The 19,769-nt window shown below is 45.5% G+C and overlaps 1 protein-coding gene across 2 annotated transcripts in view; it reads right to left on the bottom strand.

Annotated features, from left to right (window-relative positions):
* slc35b3 (solute carrier family 35 member B3) overlaps positions 1-19,769 on the bottom strand; it is a 56,107-nt gene that overhangs the window by 24,021 nt on the left and 12,317 nt on the right. For both annotated transcript variants that reach the window (XM_067981962.1, XM_067981961.1), the window contains exons 5-6: positions 17,807-17,914; positions 13,326-13,423 (exon numbers count right to left, since the gene is read on the bottom strand). In XM_067981962.1, coding sequence (XP_067838063.1) covers positions 13,326-13,423; positions 17,807-17,914 — 206 coding nt within the window. The remainder of the gene's footprint in view (positions 1-13,325; positions 13,424-17,806; positions 17,915-19,769) is intronic.

Raw genomic sequence — 19,769 nt, 5'->3', positions numbered from 1 at the left:
CACAATTTTACATTGAACGAATACAGAATGTGAAAACAAATTTGCTTCACCGGCTGTATTCAGTGATAGTAGAATATTTTATTTTTTGTTGTTGGTTATGGAAATCGCGTCGGTGTGAGGTCGGAATGCCCAGGTAAACGAACCCATGGGGAGTGTGTGCGAATTACATGTTGGTGAAATAGACCCGAGCTTTATCATACTGCCTGTGTTCTTATTGATAGAAATTCAAACTGACATAAAGCTTAAGGACTTGTAGCCTTAGTTCGAAGCTTACTAACTGGTTGCAATTCCTGCTTCCCCACCATCCCTCAACTCCCCAATCTCCCTTGATTTGCACATGTTTGTCCAGTTCAGTCCCCAGACCCAGAGGAATTTACAAATAAACCTTGCAGAATCTGAATTAACAAAAAAACGTTGAGACCGAGCATAATCAATTCAAATATAAACATGTGAATTGTTTTGATTTTGGTGAAAATGATTTTACTGTTAATATCATTTGATACTATTCAACAACAATAATGATAATTGCATTTATATTTTGCCTTTAACGTAGTAAAACGTCCCAAGACGCTTCGCAGGAGCATTAAGTTCATTTTGTACTGGTATGGAGTAAGCACTGGGTCTTGACCCATCTCCTCTACGGTAAGGATTCATTTTGTGGGGTTCCAGGGGTTGATCAAAAGTTTTTAATAAAGCAGAAAAGAAAAATCATCTCATGTGGATTTGTAATTGTGAAAGGCCCTCCTACACTACTATTTTTCGGTCTAAGTGGCAGCGGTGATAAAAGCATTAACTCAGGAAATTTGTGACTGCCATCAATTTAAATGGGGTAGAGCTATGATAATTAATTGCACACTGTTTCGGCAAGGGTAACGGCGAGCGATGCAAAAGTTCTAGGAAATTAGGGCGTGGTGTAAGTACTGGCATAGACTTATGCCATAATTTCCTTTCCCTTGCGCTGTACAACATAGATGTGTCATTACAGTGACACAAGTCTCCAGAAAATTCTGGGCCATGCATTAATACACATATTTCAGAGAGAATTATCTGCGTCTGGTATCAAACAGACTAGCGTGACGTTATTTCACTTTGACAGTATGGATTCCTTTGACTGCCATGTATGGCATTAACGTTTTCTTGAATCCTCCATTGGTCCCACTCCTCAAATAAGGTGTCAGCTGCCTTTGAATAATCTTTAAACGCTGCTGTGCTGTTTCTGGGTTTGAATAAGATCTGGTCAATTTGGAGCTAGATTTTAAGATAATTGTCTGCAGATCTCCAAAATACCCAGAAAGTGCAATATGTCTCCCTCTAGTAGAATCAACCTTCTCAGTTAATTAGCTTAATTGTGTTTTTTTTTAAAAAGCACCGGCAACTTGTAACCTCTGTCGCCAACAAAAGAACACGTTGACCTTGTTTTCGGGTATCATTCTACTACCTGAAAAATTTCCAAGTGGAACTGTGTCACCAAAATAAGTATGGTATTTCATTAGTACCCACTGATTATTCAGCCATATACACTGTTCAAACCTCTGGCGCTAAATGCCTTTGCTAATTTCAAAGCCATGAATGTTTATATCCTACAATATTTGTAAAATATTGATTTTATTATTTCAAAATTGCAGCTACAGTTCTCAAAAATTAAACAAAATTTCAAGCTAAATGGTAAGAACTTTTTTATAATGAATAGAGGTCCTTACAAGCACAGTGGGTGTTTTAATGCCCTTAAATTGTACGTGAGGCAGATGTCGCCTCTCTTCAGGGGCGTTTAGCTGACACTAGGGGCACAATTTTAACATTGAAAAATGGGTGGGTTGGGGTCGGGGGGCATTCAAAATCGCAACCATTTCAGACTCGTCCCCAACCCGCCGACTTCCGGTTTTCATGGAGGCGGGACGAGGGGCGGGCGACCAAACCACTCCCAGGCGCCTCCATTTTTGCAGAGTTTCCGATTTCAACCCCTGGGGGCCGGGATTCCCGGGCCTTCTCCTTCAAGCAACGTGAAAGAAGGCGAGAAGACCCGGAACTAACAGGTAACTGCCTTTCTGGCACAGCTTGTGGGCCCAGAGGAGCAGGACTGCTTCCCCCAGGCCCAACAAGCCTACCCGCAGCGACCCCCCAACGATCGGGGAAACACCCCCCCAACCCCGGACCTCCGCCTTCCCCCCAACGATGGCGGACCCACGACGACCCCTGACTCCCCCCCATAACGATCGCGGACCCCCGATCCCACCCAACAATTGCGAACCCCCAATCCCCCCCCAACAACGATCATAGACCCCCGATCCCAAACCCCCCCCCACTGGTGACTGACCCGATCACTCCCCCCGATGACTGACTACACCCGCACCCCCGTGACCCCCATACCCTCCCTCACCATCCATACAATCAAAGACTTACCTGCACACGTCCTCTCCCTGGCTGCTCTCCCGTCCGACTGAGACCAGCCTGTCAATTAGGCCAGTCAGTCAGACGGCAAAGCGACAAAACAAAATAAAAGACATCCTTACATCAAAATCGTACGGACGTCCAGGAAACCTGTACTTCCAGGTTTCCTGTCTGCAATTTGATCCCTCCGCCCCCTTCCCGGCTCAGGGTCAAAATCATGCCCTAGGAATCTCTAAAGTAGGTTTTTAGGTTGAACAACAAAAAAAGCAAGGATGTTTTACCTGCAAACAGAACTTAGGTAATTGATCAGAAAAGCATTTGCAGTCTTAGTTCCAGGACTCAACAGTGATACACAATATTCTAAAATTTAGGGCCCGATTTTACCGTCGGGTTTCCTGTGGGTTTCCAGCGGGGGGGCCCCGAAAATCCCGATATCCAGGCACGTGACCGGATCGCGCCTCGATTCCGCCCACGTCCGGGTTCCGCGCTGACGTGCGGGGGTGCGTGCGCAGCCCCCGCTGGTGGGAATCCCGCAGGCAATTAAAGCCAGCGGGATGCCACTTGAGTGTATTTACTTTGGTTGTTCAGGTCTGACCTGATTAAGGGAGTGTGTGTGATTTTGGATAAACATGGGACTGTTTCACACACTGGGGGAAACAGTCCCAGTTGAAATGGACGTGTTGCAGCCGTCAGCCTGTGGCAGCTGCAAAGGTCCATTTGACAGGTGGGGTGGGGGGAGACCCTCAGCCATTGCAGGAGGCCGCTCTGTCAATTGGGACAAAGTTTGGCCTCCACCACCCTCCTCCTGATGGTCGAAGTCACCAACCTGCACACTTACGCCGGGGTCCGGAGACATGTACCTACATTGCGGACCCCCTCAGATGTACATCTTGCGGATGGGGGCCGCCGTAGCTGCAGTCATGACCTCCTCGGAGGGCGAACGGCATCACCAGCCTCGCCATCCACGCCGTCAACCTCTGACAAGTGGAGCTCCACAACAGAGTGCTGTGACACATCCACCTGCACAGCAGGAGGGAGGGCTACCGCAGAGAGAGATGCGTCGCAGAGGGCACTACCCTCGCCCCACGTTCCACAGACCGAGGCTCAGCCTCCTGTACCTCTCTGAGCAGCAGTGCACACGGAGGCTCAGAGTCACTCGACATGTAGCCGTGGACATCTGCAGCCTCTTTCATGCCGAGCTGCTCCTGGCTGGCCCGTGCACCATCTTCCTACCTGTCGCTGTCAAAGTCACCACTGCCCTCCCGAACTTCTGCTCCACAGCCTTCCAGGCTGCAACCGGGGACATCCCCGATGTCTCTCAGTCGTCTGCGCAGAAGAACCCTGCAAATACACCTACACCCACTCTGCAGTGACACACTGGGTGGCATCAGTGGTGGGTCCTCATAGGGATACCCAGGAGCGGGCATTATTGCACAAACCGGACAGGATTCGCGAAGACATGGCAGTAGTAGTGCCAATATAATGTGTGATGTGAGTTGTTCTTTAATTCAATAGAAGTAAGAACCATGACAATCCCTCAAACACCCTTGTGCATCCCCTTCATGCTCACGACACGTTTGCCTTACGCTGCCTACTGCACATATGTGATGCATGCCCTGTGGCTGCAGCACAGGTGGTGGCAGGTTGAGTGAGGCTGGCCGTGAGAGAGATGCACGAGAGGGTGAGTATGGGATAGAGCCATGAGATTGTATGAGGATTGGGTTGCGTGGTAGTGGCGGGGTGAGTACTCGCGAGGTGAGTAGGTGCAGGTAAGTTGAGGATGAGGTTTGAGTGGGTATGAGGGGTCATGTGACAGAGTAGTGTTGGCAGTGCCGAAGGAGATGTGGGGTGGGGGCAGTGTTGTGGCAGGCGGAGTGTAGGGGAAAGACTACGTGTTCTCACTGTTGCTGACCTACTGAGGTCATTGGAGCGCCTCCTGCACTGTATGCAGGTGGGCGATATGTTGGTGGCGCAGGTGACCCCCTCTGCCACCTCGAGCCAGGCCTTCTTGGTGGCAGAGGTGGGCCGCTTCCTCCCGCCCGCCGGGGGGAAGATCTCTGTCCTCCCCCTCCTCCTCACCCCATCTAATGATACCTGGGGTGAGGCATCATTAAACTGGGAGCAGCCTTCCCCCTGGGCTGCTCCATGATGTAATTTTTGCTGTTTGTGGCAGCATCTGTCAGTGGAGGACTGCCCCTTTAAATAGAGCGCCTCCAGCTGACAGATCTTACTGCGCATGCGCAGCCCGCCCGACGCGCAGATCAGCATCGGGGAACCCGGAGGAGCAGGTAAGTGGATCCAATTGGTGTGTTGCCTGCTCCGATCGCGCGGGCAACCCACTAATTTCACCGGGCGCGCTGGCCTACCCGCCGAATACCCGCACCCCTGGTAAAATCGGGCCCTTAAAGTTTCTTCAAAGCACCAAGGGAGATTAAGTGGAACTGAATGACATAAAAGACTATTCACCCAGTTTCACCAATATACAATGGAATTCTCATTCAGTCTGTTCACAAGGGTAGCTTCTGTATGTGAAGAGATTCTAGTATTTCATGTAGATATATCTGTGAATTAAAAATCTTGTGCATGCATACACTCCTTCTCTAAATATTACTTTATTTAGAGTATATATAACTCTAAATAATAGTTATATATACAGTTTATATATAACTATTATATAGAAGTTATATATAATTGTATAATAATATAATTATACAATTTTCATTAGTATTATTATACTAATAATTATCTATATAATTATATTACTATCTATATTATAATAATACAATGTACAGAACAGTTTTCAGCAAAATTTGTGATGGGAAAACCTTATCTAAGTAGGTTAACATTTTGCTGTCACATAAACCAATTCGAATCACAAAATGCTTTTTGAAAAAAAAAATTGCTCACTTTTTTTGCCCTTTAGAATGATAGCACGATACAGCACAGAAAGAGGCCATTCAGCCCATCGTGCCTGTGCCAGTTCTTTAAAAGAATTATCCAATTAGTCCCATTCCCCTGCCCTTTCCCCGTAGTTTAGTTTTCTTTTCCCTTCAAGTATTTATCCATTTCCCTTTTGAAAGTTATTATGGAATCTGCTTCCACCACCCTTTCAGACAGTGCATTCCAGATCGTAACAACTCGCTGCATAAAAAAAATTCTCCTCATCTCGCCTCTGGTTCTTTTGCAAATACCTTAAATCTGTGTCCTCTGGTTACCGACCCTTCTGCCACTGGAAAGTTTCTCCTTAATTACTCTATCAAAACCCTTCATGATTTTAAACACTTCTATTAAATCTCCCCTTAACCTTCTCTGCTCTAAAAGAGAACAACCCCAGCTTCTCTAGTCTCTCCACGGAATGAATCCCTGGTACCATTCTGGTAAATCTCCTCTGCACCCTCTCGAAGGCCTTGACATCCTTTGTAAAGTGTGGTGTCCCGAATTGGACACAAGACTCCAGCTAGGACCTAACTAGTGATGTATAAACGTTTAGGATAACTTCCTTGCTTTTGTACTGTATGCCTCGGTTTGTAAAGCCAGCTTCTTTTACAGCCTTCTCAACTTGTCCTGCCACTTTTTTATTCTTTGGTGGAATACTGTAGAAAAAAAAAGGACTTTTCACTGTTGTATGCACTTCAATAGATTGCCTTGTACTTATAGTGTGGCTTAGTTTTTAAAAAGTCTGTATATTCTTTACTTGCAAATAAATACTGTGATGATTTTAACCTGTACCCGTTGGCCCCGTGTGGTATTTCTATGTATCTAAATAGACCAAAGATGACATGGGAATTGTATGTAAATCCCAGTCTGCAACATATCATAATTGGTTTGCTTGTTAACCTAGGTTGTGTAAATCGTGATTGAAATTTCTAACTCGCCAAGGCTTCTTCGACAGCACCTCCCAAACTCGCAACCTCTACCACCTAGAAGGACAAGGGCAGCAGGCACATGGGAACAACACCACCTGCACGTTTCCCTCCAAGTCACACACCATCCCGACTTGGAAATATATCGCCATTACTTCATCGTCGCTGGGTCAAAATCCTGGAACTCCCTACCTAACAGCACTGTGGGAGAACCTTCACCACACGGACTGCAGCGGTTCAAGAAGGCGGCTCACCACCACCTTTTCAAGGTCAATTAGGGATGGGCAATAAGACCATAAGAGATAGGGGCAGGAGTAGGCCATTTGGCCCCTCGAGCCTGCTCCGCCATTCAATGAGATCATGGCTGATCTGCTTTTTACCTCAACTTCACTTTCTCGCCTTTTCCCCATATCCTTTGACTCCCTTGCTGATCAAAAATTTGTCTAATTAGTCTTGAATGTATTCAATGACTCATCCTCCACAGCTTTTTGGGGTAACGTATTCCAAAGATTCACGACCCTCTGGGAGAAGAAATTCCTCCTCATTTCCGTCTTAAACAGGCGACCTCTTATTCTGAGACTATGCCCCCTAGTTTTAGATTCCCCCATGAGGGGTAACATCCTCTCAGCATCTACCCTATCGAGTCCCCTCAGAATCTTGTATGTTTCAATAAGATCTCCTCTCATTCTTCTAAGCTCCAATGAGTATAGACCCAACCTGTTCAACTTTTCCTCATAAGACAACCCTTCCATACCCGGAATCAACCTAGTGAACCTTCTCTGAACTGCCTCCAATGCAAGTATGTCCTTCCTTATATAAGGGAACCAGAACTGTACGCAGTACTCCAGGTGTGGTCTCACCAGCACCCTGTACAGTTGTAGCATGACTTCCCTGCTTTTATACTCCATCCCCCTAGAAATAAAGGCCAATATTCTGTTTGCGTTACGGATTACTTGCTGCACCTGTATGTTGACTTTTTGTGTTTCATGTACGAGGACACCTAGATCCCTCTGTACTGCAGCATTTTGTAGTATTTCCTCATTCAAATAATATTTTGCATTTTTATTTTTCCTCCCAAAGTGGATGACTTCACATTTTCCCACATTATATTCCATCTGCCAAATTTTTGCCCATTCGCTTAACCTGTCAGTAGCCCTTTGCAGACACTTTGGGCCTGATATTAGAAGAGCGGCGGGTGGGCAGCGGGGGGTCGACTGGGCACGTGGGTGACGCGCCCAGTGAAATTGGGGTGCTCCGCACACAATTGCAGGCTATTTGAAGCCACTTACCTATGTTTCCGGGTTTCGTGCTGGAAAGCTGCGCGGCGGGCAGACTGCGCATGCGCAGCATAGGCTGTCAGCTGGAGGAGCCCTATTTAAAGGGGCAGTCCTCCACTGACTGAAGATAGGAACAATTACAGCATGGAGCAGCCCAGGTTTAATGATGCCTCACTCCAGGTCTTATTGGATGGGGTGAGGAGGAGGGGGAGGACAGAGATCTTCCCCTCGGCGGGCGGGAGGAAGTAGCCTGCCTCTGCCACCAAGAAGGCCTGGCTCGAGGTGGCAGAGGAGGTCATCAGCACCAGCAACATATCCCGCACATGGATACAGTGCAGGAAGCACTTCAATGACCTAAGTATGTCAGCCAAAGTGAGTACACTTACTCATTCCCCTACACTCCGTCTGCCACATCACCGCCCCCATCCCACATCTTCTTCTGCACTGCCAACACTACTCTGTCACATCACTCCTGACACCCACTCAAAGCTCATCCTCATCTTATCTGCACTTACTCACCTCGCCAGTACTCATCCCACCACTACCACTCAACCCAATCCTCGTACAATCTCATGGCTCTGTCTCATACTCACCCTCTCATGCATCTCTTTCACGGTCAGCCTCACTCAACCTGCCACTACCTGTGCTGCAGCCACAGGGCATGCATCACATATGTGCAGTAGGAAGCGTAAGGCAAACGTGTCGTGAGCATGAAGGGGATGCACAAGGGTGTTTGAGGGTTTGTCATGGTTTTTACTTATATTTAATTTCCGATCAACTCACATTACATATTATATTGACACTACTGCCACGTCTTTGCAAATCTTGTCTGGTTTGTGCAATAATGCCCTTTCCTCAGGATCACTATGAAGACCCACAACTGATGACACCCATTGTGTCACTGCAGAATGGGTGCAGGTGCAGTTGCAGTGCTCTTTTGTGCAGACGACTGAGAGACATCGGCGATGTCCCTGGTGGCACCCTGGAAGGATGCGGAGAAGTTGTTGAGGGCAGTGGTGACTTTGACAGCGACAGGTAAGAAGATGGTGCTCGGGCCAGCCGGGAACTGCTCGGCATGAAGGAGGCTGCAGATGTGCACGACTACATGTCGAGTGACTCTGAACCTCCGTGTGCACTACTGCTCAGAGAGGTCCAGGAAGCTGAGCCTCGGTCCGTAGACCCTGCGGCGAGGGTGGTGCCTTCTGCGACGCATCTCTCTCTGCCATTGCCCTCCCTCCTGCTGTGCAGGTGGATGTGTCACAGCACTGTGTTGTGGAGCTCCACATGTCAGAGGTGGACGGCGAGGCCGGTGATGCTGTTCGTCCTCCGAGGAGGTCATGACTGCAGCTACGGCGGCCCCCATCCGGAAGATGTACATCTGAGGGGTTCCGCAAGGTTGGTAAATGTGTCTGGACACCGGGGTAAGTGTGCAAGTTTGTGAATTTTATTGTTAGGAGGAGGGTGTTGGAGGCCAAACTTTGTCCAAAGTGACAGAGTGGCCTCCTGCAATGAGTGAGGGACCCATCCCACCTGTCAAATGGACCTTTGCAGCTGCCACAGGCTGATGGCTGCAACACGTCCATTTCAACTGGGAGTGTTTCCCCAAGTATGGGAAACAGTCCCAGTTGATCTGAAAATCCCTCTCCTCCTAAAATATCAGGTCAATCAGGTCTGTAAATGACCTGAAGTACCTAGTTAATTACTTCAAGTGGCACCCCGCCGGCTTTAATTTCCGGCGGGAGTCCCACATGCGGGGGTTGCGCACGCATGTCAGCGCGTCACTGGGGAACCCGGAAGTGGGCGGGTTGGAGCCGGGCTCCGGACCCGCCCCGGGAATCCCCGATTTTCGCAGCCCCCCCCCCGCCACAAACGCACCCGCTTGAGGGTGCGAAAATCGAGCCCTTTGTGTCCTCATCGCAACTTGCTTTTCCACCTATCTTTGTACCATCAGCAAATTTGGCCACAAGACACTGTTCCTTCATCCAAGTCATTGATATATATTGTAAATTGTTGAGGCCCCAGCACTGAGCCCTGCGGCACCCCACTAGTTACAGATTGCCATTTTGAAAATGACCCTTTTCATCCCCACTCTTTGTTTTCTGTTAGTTAGCCAATCCTCTATCCATGCCAGTATATTACCCCCAAACCCATGAGCTCTTATCTTGTGTGCAGTAATCTTTTATGTGGCACCTTGTCGAATGCCTTTTGCAAATCCAAATATACTGCATCCATTGGTTCCCCTTTATCCACCCTGCCCATTACTTCCTCAAAGAACTCTAATAAATTTGTCAGACACGATTTCCCCTTCGTAAAACCATGTTGACTCTCCTTGATTGTATTGAGTCTCTAAATGTCCTGCTGCTATTTCCTTAATAATGGATTCTAGCATTTTCCCAATGACAGATGTTAGGCTAACTGGTCTATAGTTACCTGCTTTCTGTCTCACTCCCTTCTTGAATAGGGGTGTTACGTTTGCGGTTTTCCAATCCGCTGGGACCTTTTCAGAATCTAGTGAATTCTGGAAGATTACAACCAATGCATCCACTATCTCTGTAGTCACTTCCTTTAAGACCCTCGGATGCAAGCCATCAGGTCCAGGGGACTTGTCAGCCTTTAGACCATTAGTTTACCTAGTACTTTTTCTCTAGTGATAGTGATTGTTTTTAGTTCCTCCCTCCCCTTTGCCCCATGATTTTCTACTGTTATTGGTACGTTATTAGTGTCTTCTACTGTGAAGACAGATACAAAATATCTGTTCAATTCCTCTGCCATTTCCTTGTTTTCCATTATTATTTCCCCAGTCTCATCCTCTAAGGGACCAATGTTTACTTTAGCTACCCTCTTCCTTTTTATATACTTGTAGAAGCTGTCGGTTTTTATATTTCTTGCTAGTTTACTCTCATAATTTATTTTCTCCCTCTTTATTATTCTTTTAGTCATCATTTGCTGGTTTTTAAAGTTTTCTCAATCTTCGGGCTTACCAGTAATCTTTGCCATGTTGTATGCTTTTTCTTTTAACCTGATACCATTCTTTACTTCCTTAGTTAGCCGTGGTTGGTTCACCCTTTTTGTGGAGTCTTTCCTCCTCACAGGGATATATTTTTGTTGCGAGTCATAAAATATCTTTTTAAATGTTTGCCACTGCTTATCCACCATCATACCATCTAATCTGTTTACCCAGTCCATTTTAGCCAATTCTGCTCTCATTCCTTTATAATGCCCTTATTTCAGTTTAATACAGTAGTTTCAGACCCAAGATCCTCGCTCTCAAACTGGATGTGAAATTCTGTTATGATCACCGCTTCACTCGGGATCCTTTACTTTGAGATCATTAATTAATCCTGTTTCGTTACCCATTACCAGATCCAAAATGGCCTGTTCCCTGGTTGGTTCCCCGACGTATTGGTTGAAGAAAAATACACCCTATGAACTCCTCCTCAGGGCTATTTTTACCAATTTGATTTGTTCAATCTATGTGAAAGTTAAAATCGCCCATGATTATTGCATTACCTTTTTTACAAGCCACCCCTTGCCAGCGATGCCCACATTCCATGAACGACTAAAAAAAACTTACACATTTCGTAATAGCATGATTGAATTTACCCACAGAATTGTATTTGTGTCTTTTAATACCTTCATTAAAGTTTTTACTTCTAGGCCTCAGCCTGTCTCAAAAGCCTAGGCTTTAACTGAATATTTCCATCAACCTTTCAACCACATCTGTGCATTCTGAGCATGTGCAGTTTGTAGGGTTTCACAGCATGCAATTTGAGCAGCAGCATGAGATAAAAGATAGCAGGTTTTGTCCTCTAATCCTATGACAACTTGAGTGTTCCTTTGCTTTTTCCAAAAGGCTTTAAAAGAAACTGGAAATTGAATTCTCAGCTTTATTTCAGGTAGTTTGTAATTAATTGATCAACAAATGCTGTTCACTGACAGACAACACCTCTGATGAGTAGCTGTGGTTTCTCTGTTGATGGTTAAAAAAGAAAACAAAGATCGTTTTATCAAGAATGAATTCCTCTCCGAGTCACTCACTTCTTTATTTCATTAAAATTCAGTTAAGAAAATCTCTTTTCTGAACCACAATGTTTCCCTGTTAATGATGAATGAGCATTTTAGTAGGTAATTTTGTTTATGGAAATTTTTGTTTGATAAAGATTGCACAAGACAGCAAGCTCACCTGAAGTCCACTAAAGGGTAAATGTTCCACCTCTGTGCTCCTGGTGCAAGCCGGGGCTGCATGTTAGGAAAATGCGCATCTGAAGCCTGTAATATTCTGACCATTCATTTAAAGAAGCAGATAATTTACACTTAAATGCTTTAAGGCAGGGACAATGGGGCAAGTGGTGGGGATGGGGAGGGGACAATTAGCCGTCGGACACAAAAATGAGCTGCAGATGGGTTGAGGAGGAGGCAGATGGATAGGAATGTGCTGGTGGAGAAACAAGATAGTATGAAAGAGGCCATGGGTAGTTTGAGTCCCATTCCCCTGAATCTCTCCCACCTCAAAAGGAGGCTAGGAACTGCTTCCCCTCAGACCCCAGCAACCCCAATATCTGCCCCCATGCTCTGAATGCCCCTCAGTGTTGTTGGATCCTAGGGCCTCCTCTCAATACTCACAAACCCTTAGAGTGCATTTCCAGTACTTCCTGATTGGAGAATCATCCCCAAATGTTCAGAGATGCAGAGACAACCCTCCTCAATGCTCCCAGATCCCCTCTCCCAGTACTCTTAATTCCCATGCTATCCCCAATGTCAATAAGTCAGTGACTCTATTCTGTTAAAACCTCCAACTCACCATGAGCATTGCTACAGGAGGTTTGCTATTACATTTTGTTCTGTTTAGTTGATTAACATGATACAACTAGTAAGCTGATCACCAATATACAAGAGTATTGTATCAGCCCATTAAGAACAGCTGTTCAGTACAATTTTGCAATTGTACAGTAGATATGCAATTGCAATTGATTGACTTATGGGCACTATCCATGGTGTTTTGCAAATGACCGGAGTATACAGTCTTAGTTTTTAACCAGTTTACCACAACCCTAATATGTGGAAAACATTAAGATACAACCTTCACTTTGAATTGGTTATGAATGTTATGTATCATGAAACTGTTAAACGACTGAAATCATGTTTGGTTTACAACAAAACCTAGATTTCCATTTAGGCATTTAGCGATAAAATATAAAGCACAGCCCTAATGAATTTATATTTAAATTTCAGACTTTTATACAAACTGAAAAATTGTTCCATCTGATCAACATTTAGTTGATCCCAAGTCATTATTTGCATATCCAACACAAAACTGCTGGATATTACTAGCTTTACGTTACTTTGAATTCCGCCAAGAATGGGGAAAGCATTTTTTAAACCCTTTTCTAATTCTTTGCAGTGCTTCCCTTGTGAAAAACAGCAGCAAAGAATAAAGTGAAAGAGCAATACGAGACATCAATGCTTAACTTTAGTACAATTAAAGCTTAGCATAGTATATTTATATCAAATCGCACGACATGAACTGAATAAAAAGACACTCAAATTGTGATGGAGTTCTTCACAGCTATGACTTAAAATGGAAGGCACTGTGCAATAATTTGATTTTTAAAATCCAACTATATTGGGTGCTGTAGCTTTAAAGAGCATGTCTTGCTCCAAATACAAACTGCAGAACAAGCAGAACTCAAAAGGTTATTTAATAAGCTTTCATTAATTTGAAATTGGTCTACGCTGTAGTGCTTTTAACAATCTACTGAAATAACCAGCCAACCAGGTAGGCACCAAAATCACTTACCATTTCTGAATTTGAACCATTATGTAGTTTCATAGCTTTTTCTTGTACATTTCCAATAGCTGCATCAGCACAGAGTGCCAGCGAGATAAGTAGTATTCCTAGAGAACAGAAGGTTTTTAAACTAACCTTAAGCATAACAGAATCAAAATCATTCACTTTGGTGAATGATGACATGCTTCCACTAAATTGTCAGTTATTAAAACAACACTTCAGATATTTGGTTCAGTAATTTTTCCTTCTTCTGTCATTTAGCTTTTTTTTTAAAAGTGAAGGCAAAAAACTGATCCACAATTAAGCTGCTCATGTTTGCATCACTGTAACAGTGATTACTAAGTATTAACATCTCATCTTCGATAAAAGAACACACCTTAGATAGGACCTGGATTTACCCAGAGGGTCAATGTTTTACTGCAACATCTTGAATAGAACTAGGCAATATTTATGCAACTTAGAACTTCTATAGTAACTTATTTCACTATTCTATAATGACTAATATTTGGTCATCCTAACAGCGTCAGTAAATAATGAAGCAATGCTGACATCAGTGGCTTTGGAGATAGTCTGCAGACTAACAGCAATGAGAATATTAAGAGGGAGGAGGGGGCAGCAAATAGGTTGTTAAAAATATACATATAATCTGAAATATATTGCAATATAGAAGGGATAAAGCAAGCACTCCATTTTTAAGACAGTACACCTTTAAAACAACAACTTGCATTTATATAACGCCTTTAATGTAGAAAAACATCCCAAGCCTCCTCACAGGGGTGTAATCTGACAAAAATGGACACCGAGTCAAAAGAAGAGATATTTGGAGGGGTGACTAAAAGTTTGGTGAAAGAGGTGGGTTTTAAGGAGTGTCTTAAAGGAGGAGAGGAAGATGGAGAGGAATTTAGGCTGGGAATTTCAGAGTGTGGGACCTAGTTGGCTGAAGACACGGCCACCACTGCAGGGGGAAAAGGAATGCACAAGAGGCCAGAGTGGGAGGTGGAGAGTTTGAGGCGTTGGGGGGGGGGTTTAGGGCTGGAGGAGGCAAGTCATGAAGGGATTTAAAAATGAGGATAAGAATTTTAAATTGGAAGTGTTGGGGAACCAGAAACCAATGTAGGTGAGCAAGGACAGGGGTGTTGAGTGTGCAGGACTTGGTGCAGGATAGTATAGGCAAAGTTTTGGATGAGCAGAAGAGGAGTATGGGAGACTGGCCATGTTAATATTGGAAAAATCAAGTCTGGAGATGACAAAGGCATGGAGGAGAATTTCAGCAACAAATGGGCTGAGGCAGGGACAGAGTGAAAGGAGGTGAAAGTAGCCGACCTTTGTGACGTTACAGGGTCAGAAGCTCAGTTCAGGGTCAAATAGTAACCCAATGTCACGAACAGTCTGGTTCAACCTGAGACAGTGTCCAGGAAAGAGAATGGAATCAGTGAAGGCCGAAGACAATGGCATGTTTTTAACTAGAGGACATTGCGGCTCATCTAAGATTGGATGTCACACAAGCTGTCTAACAACACAGTGGCAGTGGAGGGGTCGAGAGAGGTGGTGGAGAGGTGGAGCTGGATGTTGTCAGCACAAATGTGGAAGTTAGCCCAATGTCTTTGGATGTTGCCAAGGTGCAGCATACAGAGGAGGAAGAGGAGGGAGCAAACGCTAGATCCTTGGAGAACTCCAAAAGGTAACGGTGCAGGGACTTGAAGAGAAGCCATTGCTAGAGATGGTCTGGCTACAATTGGATAACTAAGCATGGAACCAAGTAAGCTCAGTCCCATTAAGCTAGACAAAGGAGGAAAGCTATTGGAGGAGGGTGGTGTGGTCATTTGTGTCAATGGTTGCAGACAGGTTGTGGAGAATGAGGAAGGAAAATGCACCATGGTCAGTTTCAGAGGATGGCAAGGATGGAAACCTGATTGGAGAGATTCAAACATGGAGTTGCGGGAAAGATATGCATAGATTTGGGAGGACACAATACATTCAAGACTTGAGAGGGTCGGGGTGTTGGGGATGGGACGGTGGTTGGAAGGACAGAAGGGTCGAGGGTAGATTTTTTTGAGGAAGGGGTTGATGATGGCAATTTTAAAAAGGGAGGTGGACAGTACCTGAGGAGAGAGAACTAATTTCAGCTAGTACAGAAGCCAGAAAGGGAAGTTAGATGGTCAGCAGTTTTGAGGGAATGGGGTCCTGGGAGCTATAGGTGGGTCTCATGAAGAGTTCATAGACAGCATGAGGGAAGGGATGAGAGAAACTAGAGTCAGACACAGTATCAGGGCTAAGGGAAGAAGGGAAAGCAGCAGAGGTAGTTAAACGGATGATCTCAACTTTACTGACAATAAAGTCCATGAGCTCCTCTAGTTGTTCGAGGTGAGAATGCATGGAGTGGGATTTAAAGAGACAGTTGGCAGTGGAGAAAAGAAGCCGGGTGTTATCTTTGCTCTCCAGGATGATCTTGGAGTAGTAGGTGGTTTTGACAGAGTGAGATATAACAGCGCTTGATGTGATCCAGCCAGATCTGATAATAGATGGCTAAACCAACTGTGTGCCTGATAAGCTCAGCTTGAGGGAGTGAAGAAGGGGGGCCATACCAGGGGGAATGACCAGTAAAGATTTTACTGGGGATAAGGTCAAATTCAGAGGTGATAGAGTAGTTGAACACATCAATAGCTACAGAAATATCATGGTAAAAGTGCAATTTTAAGTGACTTGGGGTGGGGGGGGGGGGAAAGAGTTTTTTTCCCAGGGGTGGACATAGAAAGTGGGGTTGAAGGAGGGGGATATGCGTGGTGAGAGATACAAGGAAGTCATCGAGACCATGGGACTAGAAAGGCCATGTGAGATGGCAAGGTCGAGACACTGGCCATGAATATGGGTGGGAGAGTTTATATGGAGGGAGAGGTTTAAGGAGCACAAGAGGTTAGTGAAATCAGAGGAGACAGTGCAAGACAAGTTGAGGTGGAGATTGAAATCACCAAGGATGAGGAGTTACTCAGTGCAGAGGCAAAAGGGGAGAAAGGAGGGAGGATTGGTAGAGAACGAGGATTTTAAAAGGAAAGGCGAGAAGGGTGGAACAAGATGAGGTGCTCAAAGGAATAAAAGGTGCCAGAGGAGTAGTGGGAAAGAGACTGATTTGGCGATAAAGGCCACACCGCCCCATGGCGGTTTGGGCGAGACGGGTGGTGGAAAGCATAGCCAGGTGGTGAAGCTTCAGTAAGAGGCAAGGCGTTGCAACCCATGAGCCAAGTATAAGTCAAAGCTATGATGTGAATGCAATTGTCCACGATAACATGGATGGCAAGGACCTTGTACACAAGCAAATGGACATTCTGGAGGGAAATGTGAAGAGAGGTAGTGATTTTTGATCCGTTGGCAGAGTCTGAGACGACAGCAGTGAGTGGTATGCACAAGATGTGATGAAGGTTGACAAGATTAGCTCCCAGCGGGTGTGCTGGGAGGAAGGGGCAGTTGGGGTTGTTGCTATTCATAAGGCCACAGTGGCCGGTGCTGCAACGGGTCCTTCGCAGAATGCCGAGAGGCACCAAAGCCACTGTTTAGTTAGGCCCTTGGCCACAAGGTGACTGTGGTTCCCCCCACCCCCATTAGTTTACTCTAGCTTCTATTGCTTCAACTGACTTTGATCTAGAAGGCTAGTTTTATTTCATAACATCACACACTACTGTACTTAGAAAGCAGAATTTTGCTTCTCAAGGCAAAATGGTCCATTGCAAATTCGATTTACTCAGGATTATATGGCTGTCAAGGCATTTTACTCCTCCAAGGAAACTGCTGGTCAGTGAAAATGCAGGTGCTCCTTTTTATTTTGTGTATCAGTGATACCAAAATAGTAGCAAATATACGTTAGGTAACTAAATTTGGTCTCTGAAGTGACTGTCAGCCACTCTACCAACCCTCAGGCACTTGACCTCATGTGTATTCACCATATCAAACTTAATACTCAGTATATCAAAACAGTTTATACAAATAATGTCCAAATTCCAAGAAGCTACCAGCAAGGTTTACAGCCAATATTCAATAGGCTTTCTTTCCCAAAAATGCACAAAATGTACTTTTAAAACATTCAAACCTTCTGGAAGCAAGTTAACTATTCATAGCCGAAATTGTACTCTAATTTTTTTTTATATGAAATGAAAGTTGTGTACGGATCAGTGCCTTTAGGTGATACAACACTACATGCTGAGTTCAGCCTAACTCTACAAATGCTGATGTATGCAGCAAAAAGTCAGCGTAATTGATGGATATAATGAGAATTGGACAGTATAAAGGAATTCAAGATATTCCGCAAATATTACTAAGTTCCAAAGATGCCAATTTGAACATAAATGCTTAAGTCCACAAGTTCTCAACTGATAAATATCAAACTCTCTATTACACAACCACTCTAGAGGGAAAACAAATATTCAGAAGTAGCATAAAAGTGGCCAAGATGTAAATACTTAACAAGATTTTTACTTAACAGAAAGTACATGCCTTACCTGTCGCATTGAAATTAGGTGCCACTTTGCTATCAGCCAAAGTGAACCAAATCAGACCAAAGCTCATACAAAATGCAGCAGACACATCTACAATATTGTAGCGTTTCCCTGTTATAGGAAGCAAAGAGATTAACAAATGAATAGGAATGTACATTGACAAGTTTTCTTTTTAAAAAGCTTTCCAACAGTAAAACTTGCAAGGGAGTGTGCGTGTGCGTGCGCGCAAGAGATGCAGGATTTTCAACATCTCCATCTTACAATAGTACAGGCTAAATGTTGGCAGAAGATACAAAGGGTTGGTTTCAAAAATAAACTATTCTGCTTAATATTGACCTAAAAGACTATTCAATATCAACAATTATCATCCACAAGTCTTGGTATCCACTTTTTCTTGCAGAACTTTAATAGTTTGAGGGAAAATTGACATCAAGCCAAAATTACAGAATACGTATCGTGTGAATGATCACCGGAAGAATTGAAAAACGATATTAAAAATGTTGCATTTATGCATGCTTTCTGTCTACGTGCAGAGTAGAAAATCCCTATGTAAACTAGGCATTCTGAGTGCACAATCTGGCCACAATTCTCTCAAAATCCTTTCCAATTTTTTCCCCATCCGCCATTGGTTTTCCTGAGAAATTGAAATTTCTAATGTTCAAAATAAGGATTTCACCAAAATAATTACATTTATCTTGATTTAACTTGCCTCTCTCTCTCTCACTCACCTTCCCCCTCTCCACCTCACTCGCCTTGCCTTGCCCCGCTCCTCTCTCTCTCGCCCTCCCTCTCGCCTTCCCCCGCTCCTCCCTCTCTCGCCCTCCCTCTCGCCTTCCCCCGCTCCACTCTCTCGCCCTCCCTCTCGCCTTCCCCCGCTCCTCTCTCTCGCTCTCTCTCTCGCCCTCCCTCTCGCCTTTCCCCCGCTCCTCCCTCCCTCTCGCCATCCTCCGCTTTCTTCCTCTCTCTCACTTTCTTCCCTCTCTCTCTCTCACTCTCTCCCCTCATCCTCTCTCTCACTCACTCTCTCCCCTCTTCCTCTCTCTCACTCACTCTCTCCCTCTTCCTCTCTCTCTCACTCACTCTCTCCCCTCTTCCTCTCTCTCTCACTCTCTCCGCTCTTCCTCTCTCTCTCTCACTCTCTCCCCTCATCCTCTCTCACTCACTCTCTCCCCTCTTCCTCTCTCTCTCACTCACTCTCTCCCCTCTTCCTCTCTCTCTCACTCACTCTCTCCCCTCTTCCTCTCTCTCTCACTCACTCTCTCCCCTCTTCCTCTCTCTCTCACTCACTTCTCTCCCCTCTTCCTCTCTCTCTCACTCACTCTCTCCCCTCTCCTCTCTCTCTCACTCACTCTCTCCCCTCTTCCTCTCTCTCTCACTCACTCTCTCCCCTCTTCCTCTCTCTCTCTCACTCACTCTCTCCCCTCTTCCTCTCTCTCTCACTCACCTCCTCTCTCCCCCTCCTTCCTCTCTCTCTCACTCACCTCTCTCCCTCTCTCCTCTCTCTCTCACTCACTCTCTCCCCTCTTCCTCTCTCTCTCACTCACTCTCTTCCCCTCTTCTCTCTCTCACTCACTCTCTCCCCTCTCCCTCTCTCTCGCACTCTCTCCCTCTTCCTCTCTCTCTCTTCCTCTCCCTCTCACCCTCTCTCCCTCTCTCACCCTCTCCTCTCTCTCTCACCCTCTTCCTCTGCTCTCACCTCTCCCTCTCACCCTCTCCCTCTCACCCTCTCCCTCTCACCCTCTCCCTCTCACCCTCTCCCTCACCCTCTCCCTCTCACCCTCTCCTCTCCCTCCCTCTCACCCTCTCACCCTCCCTCTCACCCTCTCCCTCTCACCCTCTCCCTCTCACCCTCTCCCTCTCACCCTCTCCTCTCACCCCTCTCCCTCCTCACCCTCTCCCTCCTCACCCTCTTCCTCTCACCCTCTTCCTCTCACCCTCTTCCTCTCACCCTCTTCCTCTCACCCTA

The sequence above is a fragment of the Heptranchias perlo genome, chromosome 3, assembly GCF_035084215.1.
Source record: "Heptranchias perlo isolate sHepPer1 chromosome 3, sHepPer1.hap1, whole genome shotgun sequence".
Taxonomy (NCBI): Eukaryota; Metazoa; Chordata; class Chondrichthyes; order Hexanchiformes; family Hexanchidae; genus Heptranchias; species Heptranchias perlo.
The sequence above is the reverse complement of the archived record's forward strand: the minus strand, read 5'-3'. Positions and strand labels throughout refer to the sequence as shown.